The 22,961-nt window shown below is 46.5% G+C and overlaps 2 protein-coding genes across 3 annotated transcripts; one reads left to right on the forward strand and one right to left on the reverse strand.

The window, feature by feature from the left end:
• Window positions 1-1,454: 1,454 nt before the first annotated feature.
• Window positions 1,455-8,763, reverse strand: LOC308625754 (uncharacterized protein; the record flags this gene model as incomplete). Its single annotated transcript, XM_081250242.1, has 6 exons — window positions 1,455-1,502; window positions 1,733-2,361; window positions 3,664-3,804; window positions 5,203-5,553; window positions 7,986-8,031; window positions 8,548-8,763. 6 exons carry the CDS (start codon window positions 8,761-8,763, stop codon window positions 1,455-1,457), a joined length of 1,431 nt encoding a protein of 476 aa, XP_081106368.1.
• Window positions 8,764-12,968: 4,205 nt separating this feature from the next.
• On the forward strand, window positions 12,969-20,373 carry SNU13 (small nuclear ribonucleoprotein 13). 2 transcript variants are annotated; one of them, XM_081249729.1, is made up of 3 exons: window positions 12,969-13,071; window positions 18,373-18,493; window positions 19,170-20,373. In XM_081249729.1, the coding sequence occupies exons 1-3, from the start codon at window positions 13,069-13,071 to the stop codon at window positions 19,430-19,432; spliced, it is 387 nt and encodes a 128-aa protein (XP_081105855.1). In that variant the 5' UTR covers window positions 12,969-13,068; the 3' UTR covers window positions 19,433-20,373. The 2 variants fall into 2 exon arrangements, with proteins under 2 accessions (XP_081105855.1, XP_081105856.1); XM_081249730.1 differs by lacking the exon at window positions 12,969-13,071 and adding an exon at window positions 16,631-16,691.
• Window positions 20,374-22,961: the final 2,588 nt, after the last annotated feature.

Below are 22,961 nucleotides of genomic sequence, written 5' to 3' on the forward strand. Positions count from 1 at the left end.
CCTTTGTAACCTGTTCTCAGAAGTGACATTCCATTATTTCTGCTGTATCCTATTCGTTGGAAGTGAGTCATTGGATCCAATCCACACTCGAGGAGAGGAGAATACACAGGGCATGAATATCACAAGGTAGGGAGCATTGGAAGCCTTCTTAGAGCCTGCCAACCCCAGTATAAGTGCCGTAGTAGTGGTAGGCAACACATAGGAAGAAAAACATCAAAACATTAACTGGGTGATGGGATTATGGATTGTTTTTCCCTTTTTTGAATTTTCTAAACTCTCTTTAATGAGCATATATGGGTTTGACAATGAATTTAAAAATAGGAAAGCTAAATGAAAGGGAAGAAAGGAAGGGAGAAAGGAAAGAAGTGGGGGAGGATAAAGGAGAGGGGAGGAGAAAACCTGAATTGAATTTTGTGAATTAAATGTGAGTTCTGTGAATCTGCTTCAACCTGCTGAAGCTGTCTACAGAAGTATCACAAGACATAATGCCTTTTAGCTAAGAAGTTTCAGACTTGATTGAAAAAAACAATTAGCTCCAGGATGTCCTGGAGGGTGAGGTGAGGGAAAACAACAAGGAATTAGTGTTGCCAGTGCTTGAGAATTGAAGAGGTGGAAATGGTTTTTCCGTGAAATCTGTTCACAGGCAGCAGAATCCCAGCAGGGCAGATACTCAGTGATCACCTCCCTTCCTTGTGACTGAAAGGACCTGAATAATAGTGTCCGGTGCAGAACACCACCCCTCCCACAAGCAGCTGAGGCTATTTGAGCATCCTACCTCAATCAGAATTAGCTCGGAATAGGACAGGACTGAACTATGATAGAAACTTCAGTAAACCCTCCTCTGAGGAACTGGAGAGGGGAGGTGTTAGGAGATGGCATTGGGCTGACCCACATTCCCTGAACCTTCAAAACCATAGAGTAGAAGTAGCTTCTATCCCACCCACAAAGTATCCCAAACCCCAAAAGGGGGGCGCTCATAAAACGTGTACCAAAGAAATCAGAGCCCCACAGGGCCCAAATAACCAATTTTATTAGAGGTTATTTTATCATCCCCTTTGGGAGTGAGCAGACCACTCTCCTGCCTTCTCTGACGTGTTTTGAGGATTCTGGACCCACTGCCTACTTCCTAAAGCCATGCTGGAGCAGGAAACCCCTCAAATGCTTCATAAGACCAAACTTTTGGGGGGCTGGTGGATTCCTTGGGGCCCCATGTGGGTTCTCAATTTCCTCAAGTTCTTCTGTTTTGGGAAAAGCAACCCCAGCACCGCAGTAACCTGGTGGCTGAAGGTCCCTCTTCAAAGAAGTGTGGTCTCTGATGCTGTCCTCCTTTGCATGTGGGTCACCCACTTTGGGAAGAAGGATAGGATCAGGATCCCTCACACTCAGGTTGGGGGCTAAGTGCTGGGGCTTGGCCAAGTGTGGGGACCAGGAAATCCTGTTCAAAAAGCTCATGCTCAGCCTTGCTGCAGCAGAGTGCAGACTCCTTTTGGAGCTGAAGGTGTCTGTGGAACAGGAGGAAGGCTGCTGTCCAGCCCCTCTGCCTTCCTCCGGCTCCAGGCTTCCTCTTCTCCTGTGTGTGGGCTGCCGACATTTGAATCTGGGGGGCTCCTGAGGTGCGTGCTCCTTCCTCCAGTGGTCTGCCCAGAGTATGAGATCCTTGCTCTGCCGGAAGCCCTCTCTTCCATCTGGGAGACCCCTGGCCTGACCATTTTCCTGCCCCCGCTGTTCTCACTGGAGGGTTCTTGGACACTTTCTTGGCCACACCAGCTACTAGATTCTGCCGCAGGCCTGGGGTTCCTGGGAGCAGTGAGCTTGGCCCTAGGAGGACATCCTGTCGTTCTCTGAGGCCCCCTGGTGGTCTGACTCTCTTAGGCTTTTCAGGATGGATAGAAATGCCCATTGGCTCTGTCTGGTGTGGTCTACGCTTCTCCAGAGCTCTGGCCTGTGTAGGAGGTTTTGAGCTTTTCCTTTCTCGGGGCCGAATGCTCTGGGACCTCTCTGGGGACTTAAGGCCTGGCCTGGGGCCCTGGGCCCCACAATGCCTTTCCTGCTGCCCCTGCAGCTCACAGGCCTTGTGTAACCCAGGGAGCCTCACGCCCTCAAGGAGCAGTGGGCATGGTGCTAAGAAGTTAAAGCGCAAGTAGGATTCTAGGATCTGCTGGGGGAGGCCCCACTTCAGGTGTGCAATCTTCCGCTGCATAAGGGACTCCAGGAGCAGTAGCTGGCTCTTCTTGAGGACTGGCCACTTCGGCAGGATGGTGAGGGCTGTGGGAAAATCCACCAGAGCTGTGGCAGCTTGGGGGCTTGGCCACATGAGACAGAGGGGCAGGCAGAGGGCAGGCCCAGGGGAGCAGCCAAAGACTGTGGGTTCCGGAGCCGTCGAGTCAGGCCAGAGGTCTTCCCTGGAACCACTCCTTTGTCCCTTTGTCGGCTTTTCTGGAGTTTAGGTTGGGCCTGCCAGGAGGCTGGAATGACACTGTGCTTCCTGGCAGTGGCCGTGCTCTGGCTGGCCAAATGCTCTCCCTCCCCACTGGCAAGCAGGAAGAGTTCATTCTGGTGGGGGAGAGGCTTCATCTCAGGACAGGGAGCAGAGGCCGCAGCCTGTTCCTGGTCCATGGCCCCATATCCAGAGCCAGTGAGGGCTGGGGGCCCCTCACCTCCAGAACAGTCAACTCGGAGATTGCCTTTAGCAGCATCCTTTCCTCTGACTTGGCCCTTGTTTCTTCCCCTTAGTACTCGAAGCCTTCCAGCATCCTCAGCTCTGCACTTTCTCTGGCTCCCTACATCCTGGATTTCTGCAGCGTCCTCATCTTCACCCTTATTCTGGCTTCCTTGCCCTTGTATCTGGATCTCTCCATCGATTTCACTTCTTAACTCTCCCTTATAATCCCCCTGCAGGAGCCTGGATCTCTTTATCATCATCACCTGTGGTCCCTCTCAGGTTTCTCTTCTCTTGGATTTGAAATTCTGCACCATTCTCATCTCCAGTCTGTTCCTGGTTCTTCCACTCTGATGTACAGACATTTCCATTAATCTTACTTTTTAACAGTCTTTGCTTCCCTCCCCTAAGTCTCTGGATCTTTCTACCATCCTCGCTTCCAAACTCTCTCTGGCTTTTCTTCTCCAGTGTTGGATTTTCTGCATCATTCATTCCTCTAGTCTGCTCACAGTTCCTTCTCCCTGGTGAGTGGCTCTCTCCAATTTCACCACCTAACTGTCCCTCATTTTGTCTCTCAGGTCTCTCGGTCTCTGTACCATCCTCACCTCCAGCTTCTCTCTGGGGTCTCTTCTCTGGTGCCTGAATTTCTGTTTCATTCTCACCTCCCATCTGCTCCTGGTTCTTCTCATCTGACAAATGAGTCTTTCCCTCAGTGTCACCTCTTAACTGACTCTGGTTTTCTTCCCCAGGTGCCCAGGTCTCTGTACCATTCTCAGCTCCAGCCTCTCTCTGTTTTCTCTTCTCTGGAGCTGGAATTTCTGCACCATTCTCACCTCCCATCTGCTCCTCTTTCTTCCATTCTGCTGAATGAGTTTCTACATCAATTTTACTTGCTAATTCTCCCCAGTTCTCTGCCTCAGGTGCCTGGGTATTTGCACCATCCTTGCCTCTAATGTGTTCCTGATTTTTCCACTTTGGTATGTGAATCCTTCCATTAATTTCACTGTTTAACTGATGCTGGTTTTCTTCCCCAAGTTCCTGAGTCTCTTTACCATGTTCACCTTTAATGCCTCTCAGGTTTCTCTTCCCTGTTGCCTGGATGTCTGTACTATTCTCATCAACAAACTGCTCCTGGTTCCTCCTTCCTGGTAGATGGGTCTCTACATGAGTTACACCTCTTAATTGTCTCTGGTTCTCTGCCTCAGGTGCCAGGATATTTGCACCATCTTCATCTCCGTTCTTTCTCTGGTCTCTCTTCTCCAGTGCCTGAATTTCTGCTCTATGTTCACCTCTAATCTGGTCCTGATTCCCCCAACATGGTGTCTTGAATTCTCTGCCAATTTCACTTGCTACTGGTTTCTGGTCTCCCCAAAATTGTGCCTGGATCACCACCCAATCCTCCTCTCTTATCTCTCTGAGATTCTTCCTTCTAGATATCTGGCTTTCCCCAGAATCCTCACCTCTTTCCAGGCCTTGATTTCCCCACCCCACTTGAAGTTCATGTCTTAGTTGTTTCTGGATCTCTACCCTAAATACTTGGACCTTCCCAGCTTTCTCACTTCCGTTTTGATCCTGCATCTCCCACCCTGGTATCTGGATCTCTGTAACATTCTCACTTTGAACGCATTCCTGTTTTCCCCACCCCAGGGCTTGGGTCTCTAGGCCATCCTCTTTTTTCACTTCCCCCAAGTTCTCCCTCCCAGATATCTGGATTTGCACAGCATTCTCACCTCCAACCTGGCCCTTTCTTCTCCTCTCTTCTGCCTGAATTTCTATACTAGTATCACCTTTAATCTGGTCTTGTTTTCCCCACCCTGGCAGCTGGGTCTCCCCACCATTCTCAGTTCCAGTCTGGCCCCACTTCCTCAACCCTTGGGCCTGGGTCTCTCCTTCATCCTCTCCTCTGGCTTCTTTCTTATTCTTCTCAAAAGACTGGATCTCTATAGCATCCTTATTCCTACTCCTATCCTGGGTCTCCCACATTGGCGTTTGGGTCTCTGCATCAATTTTACATCTTAACTGTTCCTGTTTCTCTCCTCTTCGTGCCTGGGTTTCAGGAAGATTCTCACCTCCAGCATCCCTCTGATTTCTCTTCCATAGTTTCTGACTTTCAGCTCTATTCTCAACTCTCACCTGGTCTTGATTCTCCCACCATGGTGTCAAGATCTCTCCAACAGCTTTACTTATTACTAGTCTCTGTCTTCCCCACTCCAGGACCTTAGGCTCTGCCTTGTCCTCCATCCCAAAGTTTATTGGGAGTTGCCTTCCAGATGCCTGAATTTCCCAAGCATCCTCTCCTCTGCTCTCTCTCTGGTTCACCCACCCTGGAGCCTGGGTCTCTCTACTATCCTCTCTGCCTAGTGTCTGGTTTTCCCTCCCTGGTGCCCAGGCCTCTCGTGGGCAGCGCCAGGACTTCCAGATGGGCATTCCCACTTGTTGGTTGGAAGGAACAGGTAGGAACTCTCTGGAACAGAACCTCTGGGCTGATGGGAGGTTTGGGAGAGAGGCCATGGAGGTGGGGTGGCATCTCATGCCGACAATACGCTCCAGTGGTACCAGTTCTTCTGGGGAGTTGACCAACAGCTGCTCCATCCTTTGGCACATGTCCAGGGCAGGGGGCAGTGGCCTGCAAATCAGGTGAGTCTGGTCATCACTACGACACCAGGGTACCTGCCACGCTTCCCAAGAACTGTCCTGAGGTAGCATACAGGTGCTTGAAAAGGAGGTGGTGCAAAAGATGTGTTCCAAAGGTGTGTAGGCATCCCAAGGTAAACCTTGACCTGGGTGCTGACAAGAAAGCAGATATTGGGTCCGTGAATCCTGGTGGCTCCTCCAGTATTCCCCTCTTATTTTGGGCCCATTGTTGGGCATCCAGGCCCCTGAACTTGCCAGGACTGAAGAAGAATTCAGGGGTCAGCCCAAAACAAGTGTCACGTCTCATGGAGGGCACTGCCCACTTCTGCGGTGGCACCTGTAGGTAAGAACAGAGAAGCAAAATCTTTGCATTCACATTATCTCATCTAATCCTCAGATCAGGATTGTAATCCCCATTATCCAGATGAGGACGCTGGGGCTCAGGAATGGGGAGTCAGTTCTCTTAGGGAAAACAGTATTCATTCATTCAAGAAAGATAGGGCTTCCCTGGTGGCGCAGTGGTTGAGAGTCCGCCTGCCGATGCAGGGGACACGGGTTCATGCCCCTGTCCGGGAGGATCCCACGTGTTGCGGAGCGGCTGGGCCTGTGAGCCATGGCCGCTGAGCCTGCGCGTCTGGAGCCTGTGCTCCGCAACGGGAGGGGCCACAACAGTGAGAGGCCCGTGTACCGCAAAAAAAAAAAAAAAAAGAAAGAAAGATAAAGAGTTTACTCCGGGCCAGGCACTGTTCTAGGTGCTGGCGGTACCAGCATGAACAAGACAGACAAAGTCTTTGCTGGGAGCTGTCTTTAGACATGAAAGACACAATAACTAAGTATACAACATACTGTTAGGTGTTGAAAAGTGTTTTGTTGTTTGTTTGTTTGTTTGTTTTTTGGCCACGCTGCGTGGCATGAGGGATCTTAGTTCCCTGACCAGGGATCAGACCCATGCCCCCTGCAGTGGAAGCGTGGAGTCTTAACCACTGGACTGCCAGGGAAGTCCTCTTGAAAAGTGTTCTAATGGAAATAAAAGCAGAGTGGGAATGGGGTTTGCTCCTTTAGACATATTGGTCAGAGAAGGCCTCTCAGAGGAGGTGACATTTGAATGGAGACCTGAATGAAGCAAGGGACAAACCAAGTGACATCTGAGGAAAGAGCATTGTAGGCAGAGGAGACATTAGTGCAAAGGCCCTGAGGATGGAACTGGGTCATTTGTATAAGAACAGCTAGGAGGGGGCTTCCCTGGTGGCGCAGTGGTTGGGAGTCCGCCTGCCGATGCAGGGGACACGGGTTCGTGCCCCGGTCTGGGAGGATCCCACATGCCGCGGAGCGGCTGGGCCCATGAGCCATGGCCGTTGGGCCTGCGCGTCCGGAGCCTGTGCTCTGCAGCGGGAGGGGCCACAGCAGTGAGAGGCCCACATACCGCAAAAAAAAAAAAAAAAAAAAAGAACAGCTAGGAGGCCTGTGTGGCCAGAATGGAATGAGTGAGTGATGAGGAGAGTGCTAGGAGATGAAGCCAGAGAGGAATGCAGGGCAGATTATTCTGAGCCTTGGAGTTGTGGTTAGGAGTTGGATTTTATTCTGAGTTTGACTGGAAGTGTATCCATCAGAGCCATTGCAGAGTCTTGAGTGGCAAAGTCCTGTGATCTGTTTTTTTTTTAAAGTTTGTTCTTGCTCATGAGCATAATGTTAGGCTTAAGCCAGGTGCAAAAAAATACTTACTGCATGATTTCATACAGACAAAACTAGTCTATGCTATTAGAAATCAGCACAGTTGTGTCTGCAAGCTTCTGGGCTGCTGGTAGTGTTCTGTTTATTTTTTTTTAACTTTTTCTTATTTATTTCTTAAAATTTTTATTTATTTATTTTTGGCTGTGTTGGGTCTTTGTTGCTGTGCGCAAACTTTCTCTAGTTGTGGCGAGCGGGGGCTACTCTTCATTGCAGTGGCTTCTCTTGTTGTGGAGCAGAGGATATAGGTGCGCAGGCTTCAGTAGTTGTGGCACGTGAGCTCAGTAGTTGTGGCTCGCGGGTTTTCGAGCACAGGCTAGGTAGTTGTGGCGCACGGGCTTCGTTGCCCCGCGGCATGTGGGATCTTCCTGGACCAGGGCTCGAACCCGTGTCCCCTGCCTTGGCAGGCAGATTCTTAACCATTGCGCCACCAGGGAAGTCCAGTGGTCTGTTTCTTAATCAAGTGCTGCACCTGGATGTGTTCAGTTTGCAAAAACTCATAGATCTATACACTTATAATCTGTATATGTATATTCCCTTGGATTAACTTTTTTTAATATAAATTTATTTATTTATTTATTTTTGGCTGCATTGGGTCTTCGTTGCTGCACGCAGGCTTTCTCTAGTTGCATCGAGTGGGGGCTACTCTTTGTTGCAGTGCGTGGGCTTCTCATTGTTGTGGCTTCTCTTGTTGTGGAGCACGGGCTCTAGGTGCACAGGCTTCAGTGGTTGCAGCATGCAGGCTCAGTAGTTGTGGCTCGCGGGCTCTAGAGTGCAGGCTCAGTAGTTGTAGTGCATAGGTTTAGTTGCTCCACGGCATGTGGGATCTTCCCAGACCAGGGCTCGAACCCATGTCCCCTGCATTGGCAGGCGGATTCTTAACCACTGCGCCACCAGGGAAGTCTGGATTAACATTTCTAAAAAGAGAAAGAAGTTCATTCTGTTGGCTGCGTGGAGCACTGACGATGGTTGGGCGAGAGAGAAAGCAGGAACCAGGCCGAAGGCAGTACCTACAGTCCAGGTGAGCCCTGAAGATGGCTTTGCCCAGGAGGGTGAAGTGAAGTTTTAAGAAGTGATCAGGGCTTCCCTGGTGGCGCAGTGGTTGAGCGTCTGCCTGCCGATGCAGGGGACACGGGTTCATGCCCCGGTCCGGGAAGATCCCACATGCCGTGGAGCGGCTAGGCCCTTGAGCCATGGCCGCTGAGCCTGCGCGTCCGGAGCCTGTGCTCCGCAACGGGAGAGTCCACAACAGTGAGAGGCCTGTGTACTGAAAAAAAAAAAAAAAAAGAAGTGATCAGATTCAAGATATAGGTTGCAAGTAGAGCCCATAGGACTTGCAGGTGGATTGATCCTGAGGAGTGAGGGAGAGAGAAGTCCAGGGTGACCGCTGGGTTTGGGGCAAGATAATACTCTTCCTGACCAGTCTGAGTTCATCTCTGATACGCAGGGCATAGAACAGGGTCCTTGTAACAAATGACTGAGACAATCATGGTGTTGAAGGAAGGAGGTGTGTGAGATCCCCTAACCTTGATGGCCTTCCTCATTCTGGAGTGGGTCCTGGTGACCTGGTGCCAGTAGTGCTGGACCTGCCAGATCAGAAAGAGGCAGAGGACAAGCAGGTTGCCGCAGCATCGAGGGTCCCTGCAGCTGTGATTCTCGGAGAGCAGGCCCCGCACTGGCTCCCACTCAGGGCCCTGGAACGGCCCCACCATGGCACAGGCACCCAGGAGGGGCAGCAACATGACACAGCTTAGGTCAGGCAGGTGGTGTTCAGGAGTTGTAGGGCAGGACTGGTATGGCTGACCCAGCCACTTCGGGGCGGGGTAGCCCCTGCCTCATAGCACCACCTCACAAAGGCTCCTGATGCTGCAGCCTCAGCCCCAGCTGCTGCACCTGGCACCAGGGCTGGATAACATGCCCTCAGTACTGGTGAGGACAACATCAGGGAACTGCCCAAAAGGAATTAAGAGGAAGAAGAACTTGTTTGAAACATCCTGACCTCTGGAATGGAGAGATTAAGTTCCCCCGTGTATGATGGAGGGATGGAAACTGTAGTCTGCTTGATTTATTTCTTCCTATTCGATACTTTTGTCCATCAGGCTATCCAATATCAAACATTTAATGAACACTGTATTGAATGTGTGTTCTTGTTTAACCACCCACCATATCCTGATTTTTTGTTGGGGGATTACTTTCCCATCTCAAGATCACTGTTTGTAGGAGTATAAATGCTACCCTGGAGACTTTCACCCAAAGGTTATATTCAAAATATTGAATCACAGAGCAGGCAGGGTCATCAGCCAATCAGAATGGGCCATGCCTTAACCCTTTAATACCCGGGTTGTAAGTGGCCCCTGGGGTCCCAGTAGAAGGGCATCACCTATTTACCAACCAGTTGGGAAGTATTTCTCTATTTTAAGAACCCAGGGACTTCCCTGGTGACGTAGTGGTTAAGAATCTGCCTGCCAGTGCAGGGGACACAGGTTTGAGCCCTGGTCTGGGAAGATCCACATGCCACGAAGCAAATAAGCCTGCATGCCACAACTACTGAGCCCGCATGCCACAACTACTGAAGCCCGCGCGCCTAGAGCCCATGCTCCGCAACAAGAGAAACCACCGCAGGGAGCAGCATGCCCACTGCAACAAACAGTAGCCCCCGCTCACCACAACTAGAGAAAGCCCGCGCGCAGCAACAAAGACCCAGTGCAACCAAAAATAAATAAATTAAATAAATAAAATTAAAAAAAAAGAACTCAATATACCACACAATGTATCTTGGTTAAATGTTACCCCAGCTTATACCTGATACTCTTTCACAGGCCCAGGACAGCCAAGGAGTGGAGGTGTGACCTAAGTTTGGCCAATTGGGCTCTCTCTTCCAGGGCTCCAACTATCAAGGTAGGGATAGGAAGCTGGTAAAAGAAAGAAAAGCAGCCCATGGCAGCTAGAAACTGGCCCAGCTCTATCAGTTTGGCCTGTTGTTGCTAGGAGCTGGCCTGACACTCATAGCTGAGCCTTGGTGTTCTCCTGTTGAACATAAAATACTTCATAGAGTGTCAGCATCAGACAAAACCACTCTAACTGTAATAATCAAGACAAAAACAAGACCACTCTTTAGTCATGTCTGAACACAGACAAAAGCATGAACGCTGTCAAAACCACAAAAATAACCAAACATCTCACTATCCTGGCTAATATCTATTTTGTTACCAATTATAGCTTTAGCCTCACTTCATTCCTTCCACCCTGTAGATAAGATTTATTAGGATGCCCAATCATAGAATTACTCACACTTTCTAATAGTGTCTAATCCAGAGCAAACCCCATTTCCTTGAACCCTCCCAAGATCATTTGACACAAGGTCAAATCCTATAGTAAATCCAAACACCCTCTTACTGAGAAGTGCCACAGTTCCCCATGGTATGTGTTCTCCCTTGTTGCAATGAGTAATAACACTGTAGAATTGTGTTCCTGGTGGTCTTTAGCTAAATTTAGGACACTGGCATAAGATTTTATGTCTGGTCCTGCTCTCACAACCAGCTCCCCTTGAGCCTCCAGGCTCCACTGCAGAGTCTTTTCCCAGATTCCTTTTTGCTTGCTTGCCACCAAAGATCCCTAAGTGAAAGAAGAACTTCCTTTGGATCAGGCACAGCGCCAAAAGATAGATATCCAAAGTGTCCAAGGCATCTACCAGCCCTGCTCGCATAAAGCTCTCAGTATGGTTGGAAAGGCAAACACTGAATAAAGACAGAGTTGACGAAGGCTACAAAGGGCAAGTACAGGGGGCTTGTGGGTGCATCCAGGAGGGGTAATTACCTGATCTGGATGATCAGGGAGGCTTCACTGAAGAGGTGATGAACACTAAGCAGAACAGTGGAGCACATCACATCACTCCCAACAGAGGGTGATGGATGGGCTTTGGGAGATTGGGGTGAGCTCAGGGTAGAAAATGAAGGTGGGTGGGGCTGTAACGTGCGGATGAGGAGGGGGGTACTGGTGGGGAGAGGCCTAGTAAGCCATGGCAAGGATTTGGCATTTTAAGCACAGAACTGTGGTAAAAGACAAATTTCTAAGACAAATTGATTCTGAGCATATGTTAACATTTATCAACTAACTAGCAAGTGAAGTAGCAAGATACAAGAGGGCGGGCTAGTTCTGTGAGAACATGGAAACTGAGTTATTATATAGTTGGGAAACAATTAATTAGGTAGAGTATACAGTCTCATTACTCATGGTCATAAAAACATCAAGCCCCTATCAGTCATTACTAGGAGATCTGGGATATAATGGTCTAAGATGCCAGGTAGGCCAAATAACAACCAGACATTATTATAAAGGATATCAAAAAAGCAAATGATAATGACACATCTATGACTGTAAACTGGAATAATAAGGTTTCATTCTCCCACAGTGGTAGCTGATAGGTCCAATTAATATGGAAATATGAAACAGGATCTGAGAAAGTTGAGGAGCAGGGTCCAAATCACAGGTTCTACTCTTTTTAAAAATATCTATTTATTTATGTATTTGGCTGTGCCAGGTCTTAGTTGCAGCACGCAGGATCTTCGTTGTGGCATACAGGACTGTAGTTGCAGCTTAGTTGCTGCACGTGGGATGTGGGATCTTTTTTTAGTTGCGGCATGCGAACTCTTAGTTGCAGCAGGTGGGATCTAGTTCCCTGACTAGGGTTTGAACCCGGGCCCCCTGCATTGTGAGTGTGGAGTCTTAGCCACTGGACGACCAGGGAAGTCCCCACAGTTTCTACTCTTAAACAGGAGCCATCAGTGGGAGTTTCTTAATTTGGAGACAAAATTTATTTTTTGACAAGTCATAGATATGCATGGATGAAGTTTGATGGGGGGATTTTTCATGTAATAAACGTTCAGTCCTGGAGCCACTTCAAACCCATCTGGCTGGGTTTTCAAGCATAGCAACCAGATGTGGTGGAAGTAACCCAAGCGGATAGCCAAAAATCCCAGGGTCCAGTTCTGGCTCTGCCACTGCCTCGTTCTGTGACTGTGGACAAGGAGCTTCCCCTCTCTGGGCCTCAGTATCTGTAAAATGAAGGGGTTGCACTGCGTGACTCCTAAGGGTCCTGCTACGTCTCTACTTCTAGGTTTCCAAAGGAAATAACTGGAACTGGCCCACTACGGTCTAGTTTTGGCTAGATCCAAATGATCCCAAGAGGGAATTCCCAGGCAGTCCAGTGCTTAGGACTCTGCGCTTTCACTGCCGAGGCAATCCCTGATTGGGGAACTAAGATCCTGCAAGCCGAGCCACGTGGCCAAAACTACAACAGCAACAACAACAAACTGGTCCCAAGATATGCCTGGCATCATGCGAAGAGAGATGAGTAAGGGCCATAAGAATCCAGGAGGACCTCTTGGAGGTGGTGAGGCATGAGTGTAGCCTTAAAAAATGGAGATTTGGAGCAGCATAGGGAAAAAAGCACCATGCTAAGCCAGAAGAAATTGGGTGTCCTAGACATTTCCAAACTCAACCTGACAAACTCAACCCCCATCCTCAAACCTGCTGTTCTTCTTGAATTCTCTACTCAATGGATTCCATTTCTGGTGGACTCCACCCCCACCAGAAAATTTAACAAAGGCATCTGAATATGAAGGAAAACATTTAGGATTACCTATCATTATCTCCATACCATTCCTTTACCAGTGTGGAGTAAAAAAGATGATTTTAAAAGCACAAAAATGTGCTAAAAGATAAACTAGCAATGGAATGACGAAACCCTTGAAAATCTTTATTTTGGTGTGTTATTTTTTGAATGTTTAACTCACTGTTTCGGCCAATAATTTATGGTAGAATAACAGTAAAAACAGCAAAATACGGTCCCTCGCCCAAAACGGGCGTCATTCCCCGCTGGTGCCTTTAAGGGGCGTGATCCGCCCTCCTCTTGGTGACGGCACTTCCGCTTCCTGCCGCACGCTGCCATTTCCACTTGTACCCTGCGACTTGCCTCAGGGGCGAGGGCTGCAACTCTGACGTCGCCTGTGCTCCTTGAAGAGTGACGGTACCACGGAACCGGAGCCATGGTGAGTGCGTGCTCGTGGCTGAAGGGCTGGGAAGTGGGAGACGGGGTTCCGTTCTCTCACTAGCTTGTCAGGGCCTTAGAACGTGCGCCGTCTCGTCCGCCCGGCCCGGGCGGCCGCGTAGCCCCAAGCACTGTCTTCTCTCCCGGCCCAGGGTTAGAAGTCTAGAGGACTCAGGGTCTCAGGTGCTGTGCTGGGGCTTCTTTCCGCAGTTTGTGCTCCTGGCCGAAAGCCTCCGGTGAGCAGAGGGGGCATGGCCCAACATGGGGGAAAGAGACAAACCCACGTAGGAGAGAGTCGAAAGCTGGATGGATGGGGAAGCTTGGCTCCATCGGTTTTCTTTTTCTTTTGGGGGGATCGCTAGAGTATGGGGTGGAACCCTGGATTTGGGTCAGCCCTCCCCTACCCCGCTTTCCCCATTGCTGATGTTCAGGAGAGGGAGCTCTCCATGGGTCTGCGCGCCTAGTGCCTGCCGCGAGTTACATGGGCCAGGGATTAAAGTGGCCTTTGGCGTTTGGGGGCTGTGGGGAGCGTGGAGTGAACCCCAGCCTGGAATGCAGGAAAGACTCTTCCTGCGAGGCGTAGCCTCTGAAATCAGAAGTGCTGGTAGCACCACGTGCGGCTCCTCTAAAACTCTTGATGGTCTCCAACTTTTTAGTCAGATCTTGTGGCCTGGTAGCTAGTTTTGGTTGGCACTTAGTAAGGAGGGAAGAGTTTACAAGACACTGATTTCCGTAATGAGGTTTAATCCTTTTAACAGATTTTGGGTCCCCGCGGGTATCTCCCCTACTGCCCGCCCCGCCCCCATTTTGAAGCTAGTACGTGGCTGAGCCTAGAATTTAAAGCTTCTAAACCGGTGCTCATCTTTCGCAGTGCCGTGAAAAGTTTTGGAATCGGTTGGTCTCAGTTTAAATGTATTTAATAGACCTAACGCTTGGTATGGAGAGAGTGAGCATGCACTATTTGTTGTTGAATCAAAACCTTGCAGGTTTCGGCTGTCTGGTATGTGGGGAAATCAAACGCATCAGGCTACGGGTTACAGTTGCCTAGCAGTAAGATTTCATTCATTCATTCATTCATTCATTCATTCAATTAGCCCTTGGAAAAATTAAAAGGTGAATAAATACACATTAAGCAAATTTCAGTTGCTATTTATAAGGTGGTTTGGTTTTAAAGTTGAGTGGAATTTTTGTTGTTGTTGACTTTTGTTAAACCAATAAAGTGACTCTTCTTTGATCGTGTTGGATCTCCTGAAGTCTCCCCTTTTGTGCATTTTATGTTTATTAAGAGTTGAGAATCCTAATTTCCAGAGATGGGCTATTGGAAACTGCAGTTAAAATATCTGGCATTTTAAAAAGTATATTTATGAGGAGTGATAGGAATAAAAGTGTTGCTGGAAACTTTATTGTTTAAGAGGAGGGTGACGTTATTGAGCATTAGATTTTGACAGACATAAGTTGTGATTTCTCAGATAGCCACCAAAAGAATACAGATAAATAACTCCAAACCACTAGAGGGGGAAATAGTGGGGAGAAAAGACTCAAAGGAAGGAGAGAAAAGGAAACCGAACAGGTGGGACAAATAGAAGGCACAAAAGAAGGGAGATTTGGACCCAATATATCAGTACTTAAATAAATATAGGAAGGCACTAAATGCTTCACTTAAAAGACAGGTTGGGCTTCCCTGGTGGCGCAGTGGTTGAGAGTCCGCCTGCTGATGCAGGGGACGCAGGTTCGTGCCCCGGTCTGGGAAGATCCCACATGCCGCGGAGCGGCTGGGCCCGTGAGCCATGGCCGCTGAGCCTGCGCGTCCGGAGCCTGTGCTCCGCAACGGGAGAGGCCACAACAGTGAGAGGCCCGCGTACCGAAAAAAAAAAAAAAAAAAAAAGACAGGTTGAAGTAAAAGAATGGGGAAAAAAATCAGTAAAGATAGTGGCTAAAAAATAAGGTACAAGTAAAATGAAAATGACATAATTACAAGAAGAAATAGACAAATATGCAATTATATAGCATTTAATTGATCGTGAAGCCAAAACATCAGTGTGGAAATAGAAGATTTGAACAGCACTGTGAATAAACTTGATCTAGTGGTCCTAGTGAAACCAGTGAATACTTTACCCATCAATTATAGAAGACACTTCTCAAGCAGAGATTTATGAAAATTGGCCACCAACTGGGTCATAAAGCAAGTTAAACAAATCTTAAAAGATGATAATAATATAGACCATGGTCTCCCAACCAAAATACAAATGACTTAGAAATCAGAAACAAAGTGTTTAGAAAGAAGATATAAAGAACTCGTGGGTCAAATTGAAAATATATAAGGGAAATTTGAAAACAACTGAACAATAATGAAAATACCAAATATTGAGAGTATGTAGGGTACAAATGAAGTACTGGAACCTAAAATGCTTGGTGAGGGAGAAATAACATGAAAAGTCCCTTCTGGTGAGATTAATCAAGAAAGTAAGCAAAAAGTTATAAATAAGGAGTAACAAACTTGAAGGAGACATAATTTGCAAACATTGAAAAGAAAGGATATTATGAACAATGTGATATCTATAAATGTAGAAATTTAGATGAAATGAACAAATACCTGAAAAAATAGAATCAAAACCAAGTCAAGTAGAAGTAGGACGGCTGAATAATAATAAAGAAACTAAGTTAATATACCATATGTTAATTATAACTCAATAAGAAACACTAAAGTTTTTTGACATGAAAAAACTTTACACCTACTTTAAAAAATAACTTTATTGAGATAATTTGCATACCATAAAGTTCCACTCTAAAAGTGTATAACTCAATGGTGATCATTTTGTAATGTATAGAAATATCAAATAACGGTGTTGTGTTTTGCACTTGGAACTAACACAATATTGTAGTCAATTATACATTAATTTTAAAAAACAAAACCAAAACTAGGTGGTAGTAGAAAAAAAGTGTATAACTCAGTGGGTTTTCTTATATTTACAGAATTGTGCAACCATCATAAGAAAATATTAAAATTGGTTTTATCTCGGGAGTGTAAAAGTAACATTAGAAAAACTTTAAAAATGAAGGAGAAAGGTCTAATTCATCCAACTCAGTACAAAAAACATGACAGAATTCAACATCAATTTATTTATAACAGAAGAAATTCTTAGTATACTATGGAATACAGTGAATTTTCTTAAGCTGAAATATCTTAAGAGTAAGTCTAAAAGATATTAAAACTTTTGGAGAAATTACAAAGCTTTATTTAAAAGCACTAAAGGTAGATATATATGTTTAAATGGGTTGACAGATTCTGTATCCTAAAGGTGTCTTATCCTAATTGGGATTACTTCAAATCTACAAATCAGTCCCAGCAGGCTTTTTTTGTACACCTTGAAAAAGCTGATTCTAGAATGTATGAATAGAGCAAATAATTAGAGGTCTCCTCCAGCCCTTGCCTAATTCCTCACCACCCTGGGACCATGACAAATTCACCCAGTGCGATGTGTTGGTATTAGGGAAGAGGCATCTTGGTGCAATCAGGGTGTTGGCGCCACTTCCCCTGACGTCACTTCCTGCTCCTCTGGGGGTGGGTCATTTCTTTGTCCTTACGGCATCAGGCAGGAGACCGCCGAGGCGGACTCAATGGTGAGTGTTCCCACTGGGGCCATCACCCATGGGTCACCACCTAGAACCGCGGTGCCGCGGCTACGTGCCGCGGTCCAGCCTCCAAACCCAGGGTTCGACGGCACCGCTGCGGGCGAACTGCTCGGTGCTCAGGAATGGTAACGTGAGCTGCACCCGGGTTATGTCTATAATAAAATATATATTTGTAAAAAGAATCACAGGGAAAACAAACGAGAAATTAATAAAAATGGTTAAAGTTGAGAGGTGAAGATGGGGTAGAAGGAATGGAATAGGCCAGGCACCACCCAGTTTGCTCCCTACGTGTGTTATTTTGAAACGGATCCATTGAGGTAGTATTTTATCCATAGGTATTACGGTATGTGACTATAAAATAAGGATTTTCAACAACTGCAATGCCACTACAATACCCCAAAATTTAATAATTCCTTAATATCAAATATCTAGTATTAGAATCAAAGGCTGGGACTTCCCTGGTGATCCAGTGGTTAAGGCTCCACAGCTTCCACTGCAGGGGGCGTGGGTTCGATCCCTGCTCGGGGATCCCAAATGCCCTGCGGTGTGGCCAAAAAAAAGAAGCATCAAGGGCTGGATCCGATTTTTTCTTAGCTCTCTGCCCATGCCCCCCCACCCCAAGACAGCTTGATCACAGATGTTTTGTTAAGAGAGACAGTGGTCACATGGTATTTTTTGTGATGTTGGTAGCTATTAAAATCAATGTCTGGATCCATTAATTTGGATTAAATTAGTATGGGTTGCAAGATGGTGCTATTTAATGGTATCATTCTTTCTTTATTAGGTGGAATACAGGAGAAACTTATCCTCTGCTATTTGGTTACCTAGTAACAGTCTGTATAGGAAAGGCAGGATAAATGCTCTACAGTTTACCTTTACCAGTTTCCAAAACACTGACTTTGGAACCATGTAGATGTTTTATACATTTTTAAGAATTTTTTTAAAAAGCAAGCTAAATAAGAAGGAGCCCTAATTGTATATCAAATTGATAACCACAGGAAAAAAATAATTTGAGTAACTTTTGAATATAATACTCTGGACGGCTTTAGTCAGATATATTCTAAGAATAAAAAGAAATGTTGACCTTGGTGGATTTATAGTTGGTGGAGGTAGTATTGGTATAGCAATTCTGAAACAATTTTATATGTATTGTAGGGTAGAATAAATGAGAAAATATTTTGATGTTTTGGAAACCGGGATTCTTACTGACAACAGAAGAAGATTCAAATATTGAAGGGAATAGAGGGAACTTTGTGCTAGGTTTCTATAAATTATACCTTAGTTTAGATTTAGTAAATTCAGAGGAATATGGAAATCCAAATTTAGAGATTACCCCATGTGACTGAAATGGGTACTGAGCCATGGAATCCTGTAATTATCCATTTGCAATAATATTAGCAAGCATTAGGCTAAAGAGGCAAAAATACATAAGCTTTAGTATATATTATTGGATTATGTAATTACTATTTTTTTTTTCTTGAACCTAATATTTTCATTTTTCTAAATTGAGAGTGGGCAGGCCAGTGTCAATTATTAAATGTGTGTGTTTGGGGGAGGGGGAGCTGTGAAGCTGACTATTGTCTCTCTCAATTGTTGATTGAAGTATTTTGTGACTTGTCTGGAACAACTTCTAGTTCAGTTTGACTCATGCTTTGATTCCCCCCCATAGACTGAGGCTGATGTAAATCCGAAGGCCTACCCTCTTGCAGATGCCCACCTCACCAAGAAACTATTGGACCTCGTGCAGCAGTCATGTAACTACAAGCAGCTTCGAAAAGGAGCCAATGAGGGTAAGGCAACCAGTGAGTGCTCCAGGAAGAGTGCTAAAGGCACTGTCCCTGTATGGGGTCTCTGGACTAGATTTCCGGTATGGAAAGAGGGCTGGATGCTCTTGATTAGGCCCAACATGAGTACCTAAGAGCAGCAGAGTGTGGTCCGTGGGTTAGCACTGGGTCACAGAGATAAGCAATCAGGAATAAGCATTTGAACAATGCCGTGGGGCATTGAACTTGCTCGGTGAGTTGCATGTGGTATGAGCTTTCCAGAAGTATAGATCATGGCAGATTGGGATGGTAAAACCCTGATCCTTGATCACAGAGTTTGAGAAGTGCTGCATTGCACTGCTTCGTGCTCGTGGAGGTTGTGTGAAAGCTGTTCGAGTCAACCAGGCAAGGGGTGGTGGTGACTTGGATGAGTGTGGTAGCAGAGGACAGGAAAGAAGGGCTCTGATTCAGGATGTGTTTGGACAGAATTGATGGGTTTGAGGTAGGGTTTGAGAAAGGCATTGGGGATGCGTAATTGGCTCCCTATCACTTCCCGAGGCCACTATGGGGCACAGAATTGCTTAGTCCTGGAAGTTTTGCCCAGTTTTCTTGCACCTGTTTCTTTTCCTTGGAAATTGCTTTGTTGTGGCTTCCCTGCCCCAACCCCACATCACCTATTGGCCTCACGTTCTTCTCTCTACAGCCACCAAAACCCTCAACAGAGGCATCTCTGAGTTCATTGTGATGGCTGCAGACGCGGAGCCCCTGGAGATCATCCTGCACCTCCCACTGCTGTGTGAAGACAAGAATGTGCCCTACGTGTTTGTGCGCTCCAAGCAGGCCCTGGGGCGAGCCTGTGGGGTCTCCAGGCCTGTCATCGCCTGTTCTGTCACCATCAAAGAAGGCTCACAACTGAAGCAGCAGATCCAATCCATCCAACAGTCCATTGAAAGGCTCTTAGTCTAAACAGGTGGCCTCTGCCACACTCCCTGCTGCTGACTCCTACCCCAGGGGTTATGTATCATTTGTCTGTATTTCCAGCTACCTTCTATTGTTATAAAATATTTTAGTGCTCAATTTGGTTTTTGTATTTTTGTATTGTTTTTGTCTTATTTTTAGGTTGTCATCTCCTCCCCAGCCTCTCCTGTAATCTCCACTTCCACTCTCTCTCTCTGCCATCTTATCCTCCCTTTTGGAAAATGCATGCCCAGAACAGGTGGAAGCAGAGTGGTTGACACCATTCAAAGGCAGGGAAGAGCCAAGGTAGAGATTTGGTTCCAGCTTTCAGGTGCCACCTTCCTACTGTGCAGGGCATGATGGAAGTAAACACTGTCCACTTTGTATCCTTTGTGCCCAGCATACAGGATCGTGTTTGAATAATCAAGGGGTTTCCTTTGCTCTCTAGGGTATTATGTATCATTTGGGGAGGAAGCATGTATTCTGTGAGGTTGTTGGGTGTATGTCCCAAGAGTCAGTTTCTGATGTACCCCTGCTGTTTGCTTTTGGTAATATGTTTCCCCCCAACTCCCATCTATGCCTCTGAGGGTGGCAGGGCAGCAACATACCAAAGAGATACGCTGCAAAATTCCAGAGGCGCCTTGGTGAGTGAGACATGGGACAGTTGACCTAGGTCTTGAAGGTGTGGCAAGAGGTTCTGGAATGGAGGATTCTGGGCCAGTCATGGAGAACTGGAAGCTACAGCAAAGATGATGGAATTCAAGGGAACATCCTTGCTTTGGTGAATGGAGATTTCTTCAGTAGACACTTGGTACCAGCTGAGAGCCCTTACCCCTTGCCTATTTCCTGCCATGATGTGGGTCAGATGTATGTATTCTCTATCACGTCAGAAGGACAGTGCTAATGTGTCATTCTTGTGAGCATCCTAATAAAGAACACATATATTCGTACTCCAGTTTAAAGAAAGTGTGATTCTTGTTAGGAGTCCAGCTAACACTTGAATGAAGCATTAGAATGGTTACTAGTTTCTTGAACTTTTCACCAAGAAGGTGTGGGAAAGCCGTTCCCTCCACCAGATGATTTCTGGTAGTTCAGAATGTCTTGTTCAGTCATTGAGGTGTTGCTGTCACTCTAGAGCAGTATTTCTCAACCTCAGCTGCCCTGTATGTTGTAGAATGTTTAACAGCCTCCCTGGCCTTTACCCACTAGATGTCACTAGCAATCTTCCCCGTCTCCCCAGACACTGCCAACTGTTCCCTGGTGGCAGTCACCCCTGGTTGAGAATCACTGTTGCAGGACTAGGGCTCCTAGCAGTCCACACGTGCTAGAGAGTGGGGGAGCTGGTGTTGCTGACTGAAGCGGCTGCCACCTTGCCTGCCGCATTACTCTATCTTAAAGTACCATGAGAGCCTGATACCTCCTCTACCTTGAGAAATTTTCTTCCAAAGTATAAACAACTGGATACTATAATGGTCATATTAATGAGAATGGATTACATTTAGTTTACTCTTGGCCAGCTTGGGCCAGTGTGACCACTCCAGCAGTGGGTTCCTAGGGAACCTAAAATCACCCTGTCATGCTAAGGCCTGTTCTGTACCTACTGAGCTCGTCATCTCCCCCAGCTCACTCCAGTGTGTATATACACCCACCCTCCCACCCAAAGCAGTTTTCTATCTGTGGATGGTGGAGTCTGAGGTAGTACTTTCTTTTGTTGTATATGTATCTTTACAATCATCGAAAAGACTGAAGCAATTTGGGGGTGGAGGGAGATCAAGTAATCCAACCTCAGGAATTCACTGGTGGTCCAGTGGTTAGGACTCTGAGCTTTCACTGCCAAGGGCCCAGGTTCGATCCCTGGTCAGGGAACTAGGATCCCACAAGCCATGGGGCATGGCCAGAAGAAAATAAAAAAAGGTAATCCAACCTCCACTTAGATGGAAACTAGGGCATACCCACCAGAACCCTGAGAAATGGGGTGGGGCAGGGCTCCTGGGATCTTCATCTCTAGGGTCCATCTGGAGTGTTAACTCAGTTCCCGCAGCTTCATTGTAAGCCTTCAAAGGACAGGGCGTCGATTTGTGATCACCCGAAAACACTCCATGGCTCTTATCCCTGTTCCTAATGGCTCTGCTACGTGTCCTGTGTCTGCCTCTCTGCCATGTTCTATCTTTGCTCAGTGTTTCATATTTGGATTCTTGAACACTTCAAATCTGTTTCTCAGATTCTTTGTACTTGGTATTCCTTTACTGCACTAGTGGCTTTCTCCTCATGCTAGTCTTAATTCAAGTACCACTTTTTAAGGGCCTTTACTAGCTACCTCATCTCATGTTTCCTTTACCCCTAGCACTGTAACATTCTGTTTTTTAACTTGTCCTTAGCTAATATCTGAGGTTGTTCTCTGATTATTGCTCTCGTTAGGAACTTGTGTGACTGTGATCCCCTAGCACCTTCAGCAGTGCCCTAACACTGATGCTCCAAAAGTGTAGAATGAATAATTCCTAAAAAGCCTAGACATGCAAGCAAGAAGGAAATATAGTAATTCCATTCAGCCACCTATGAAGTAGGTTGCAAATTTTTGTGTGTAAACATTTTATTTTGGAGAGAGAATCCATTAGGCCTCAAAGGGTCCTCTGACCTCAAACACTGGTTAGGAATTTCTGTTTTAGAATAAGTTTCCTGAAACCGTTTTCTCAAGAGGACCTATGATTAAGGAATATTTTTACATTAACAGTAATGGTCTTGTTAAAGAGATTATTCATTCGTAGTATTCTTAAGTACTAAACAATGCATTTCCATTATCTTTAATCTCAAACTGATGTGACGAGGAAGGGAGGGAGAGGAGCTTGTTCTAGGCACTTAGTATCCCTGGGTCCCTCTTCTCAGTGTCAGCTAAGTTACATTTTGAAAAGTCAAGAATGTGCTTTAGCAGATACATCTGCTTGAGGGAGAGTGGGGGTATAATTGCTTGTTTTCTGAAGGAAAAAAATTTTTTAAGTAGCAAGTCAGTATTTTCCATGATACCCTGTGGCAGCCAGCCTCCAAAATGTTCCCCAGTGACACACACAGCCACCCCCCAGAATTCATGCCCTTCTGTGTGAATGCTCTGAGACCAGCCTACACCAACTCAGAGCTGGTCTAGCTGCAGGACTCAGTATTATGGAATGACATGTGACTTTCAAGTTTCTATAAAAGACATTGCAGCTTCTGCCTTCATGTCTTTGGATCACTTACTATGACAGGAATCGTAGCCATGTTATAAAGACTTCTAAGCAGCCTGTGGAAAGTGCCTTGAAGCCTCTAGTCAAAAGTCAGCACCAACTGCCAGCTGTAGGAAATGAGTCTATCTCATTTGTACTTGAGGGATTTTAATTTATAGAGGTGACTGAGTGATGACATGGAGAAGTTGGTACTACTGAAAGAAGAATTTATTACTTTTCCCAAGAGGAGGGTGCCGGTGTGCCATGCAGGACCACAGGGAAAACACCAGGTTTTGGTCAGGCAGCAGAAGCAGGAGCAAGGGGAAAGCCTAGGCCACAGC

The sequence above is a fragment of the Mesoplodon bidens genome, assembly GCF_964165515.1.
Source record: "Mesoplodon bidens genome assembly, chromosome: 11".
Lineage (NCBI taxonomy): Eukaryota > Metazoa > Chordata > Mammalia > Artiodactyla > Ziphiidae > Mesoplodon > Mesoplodon bidens.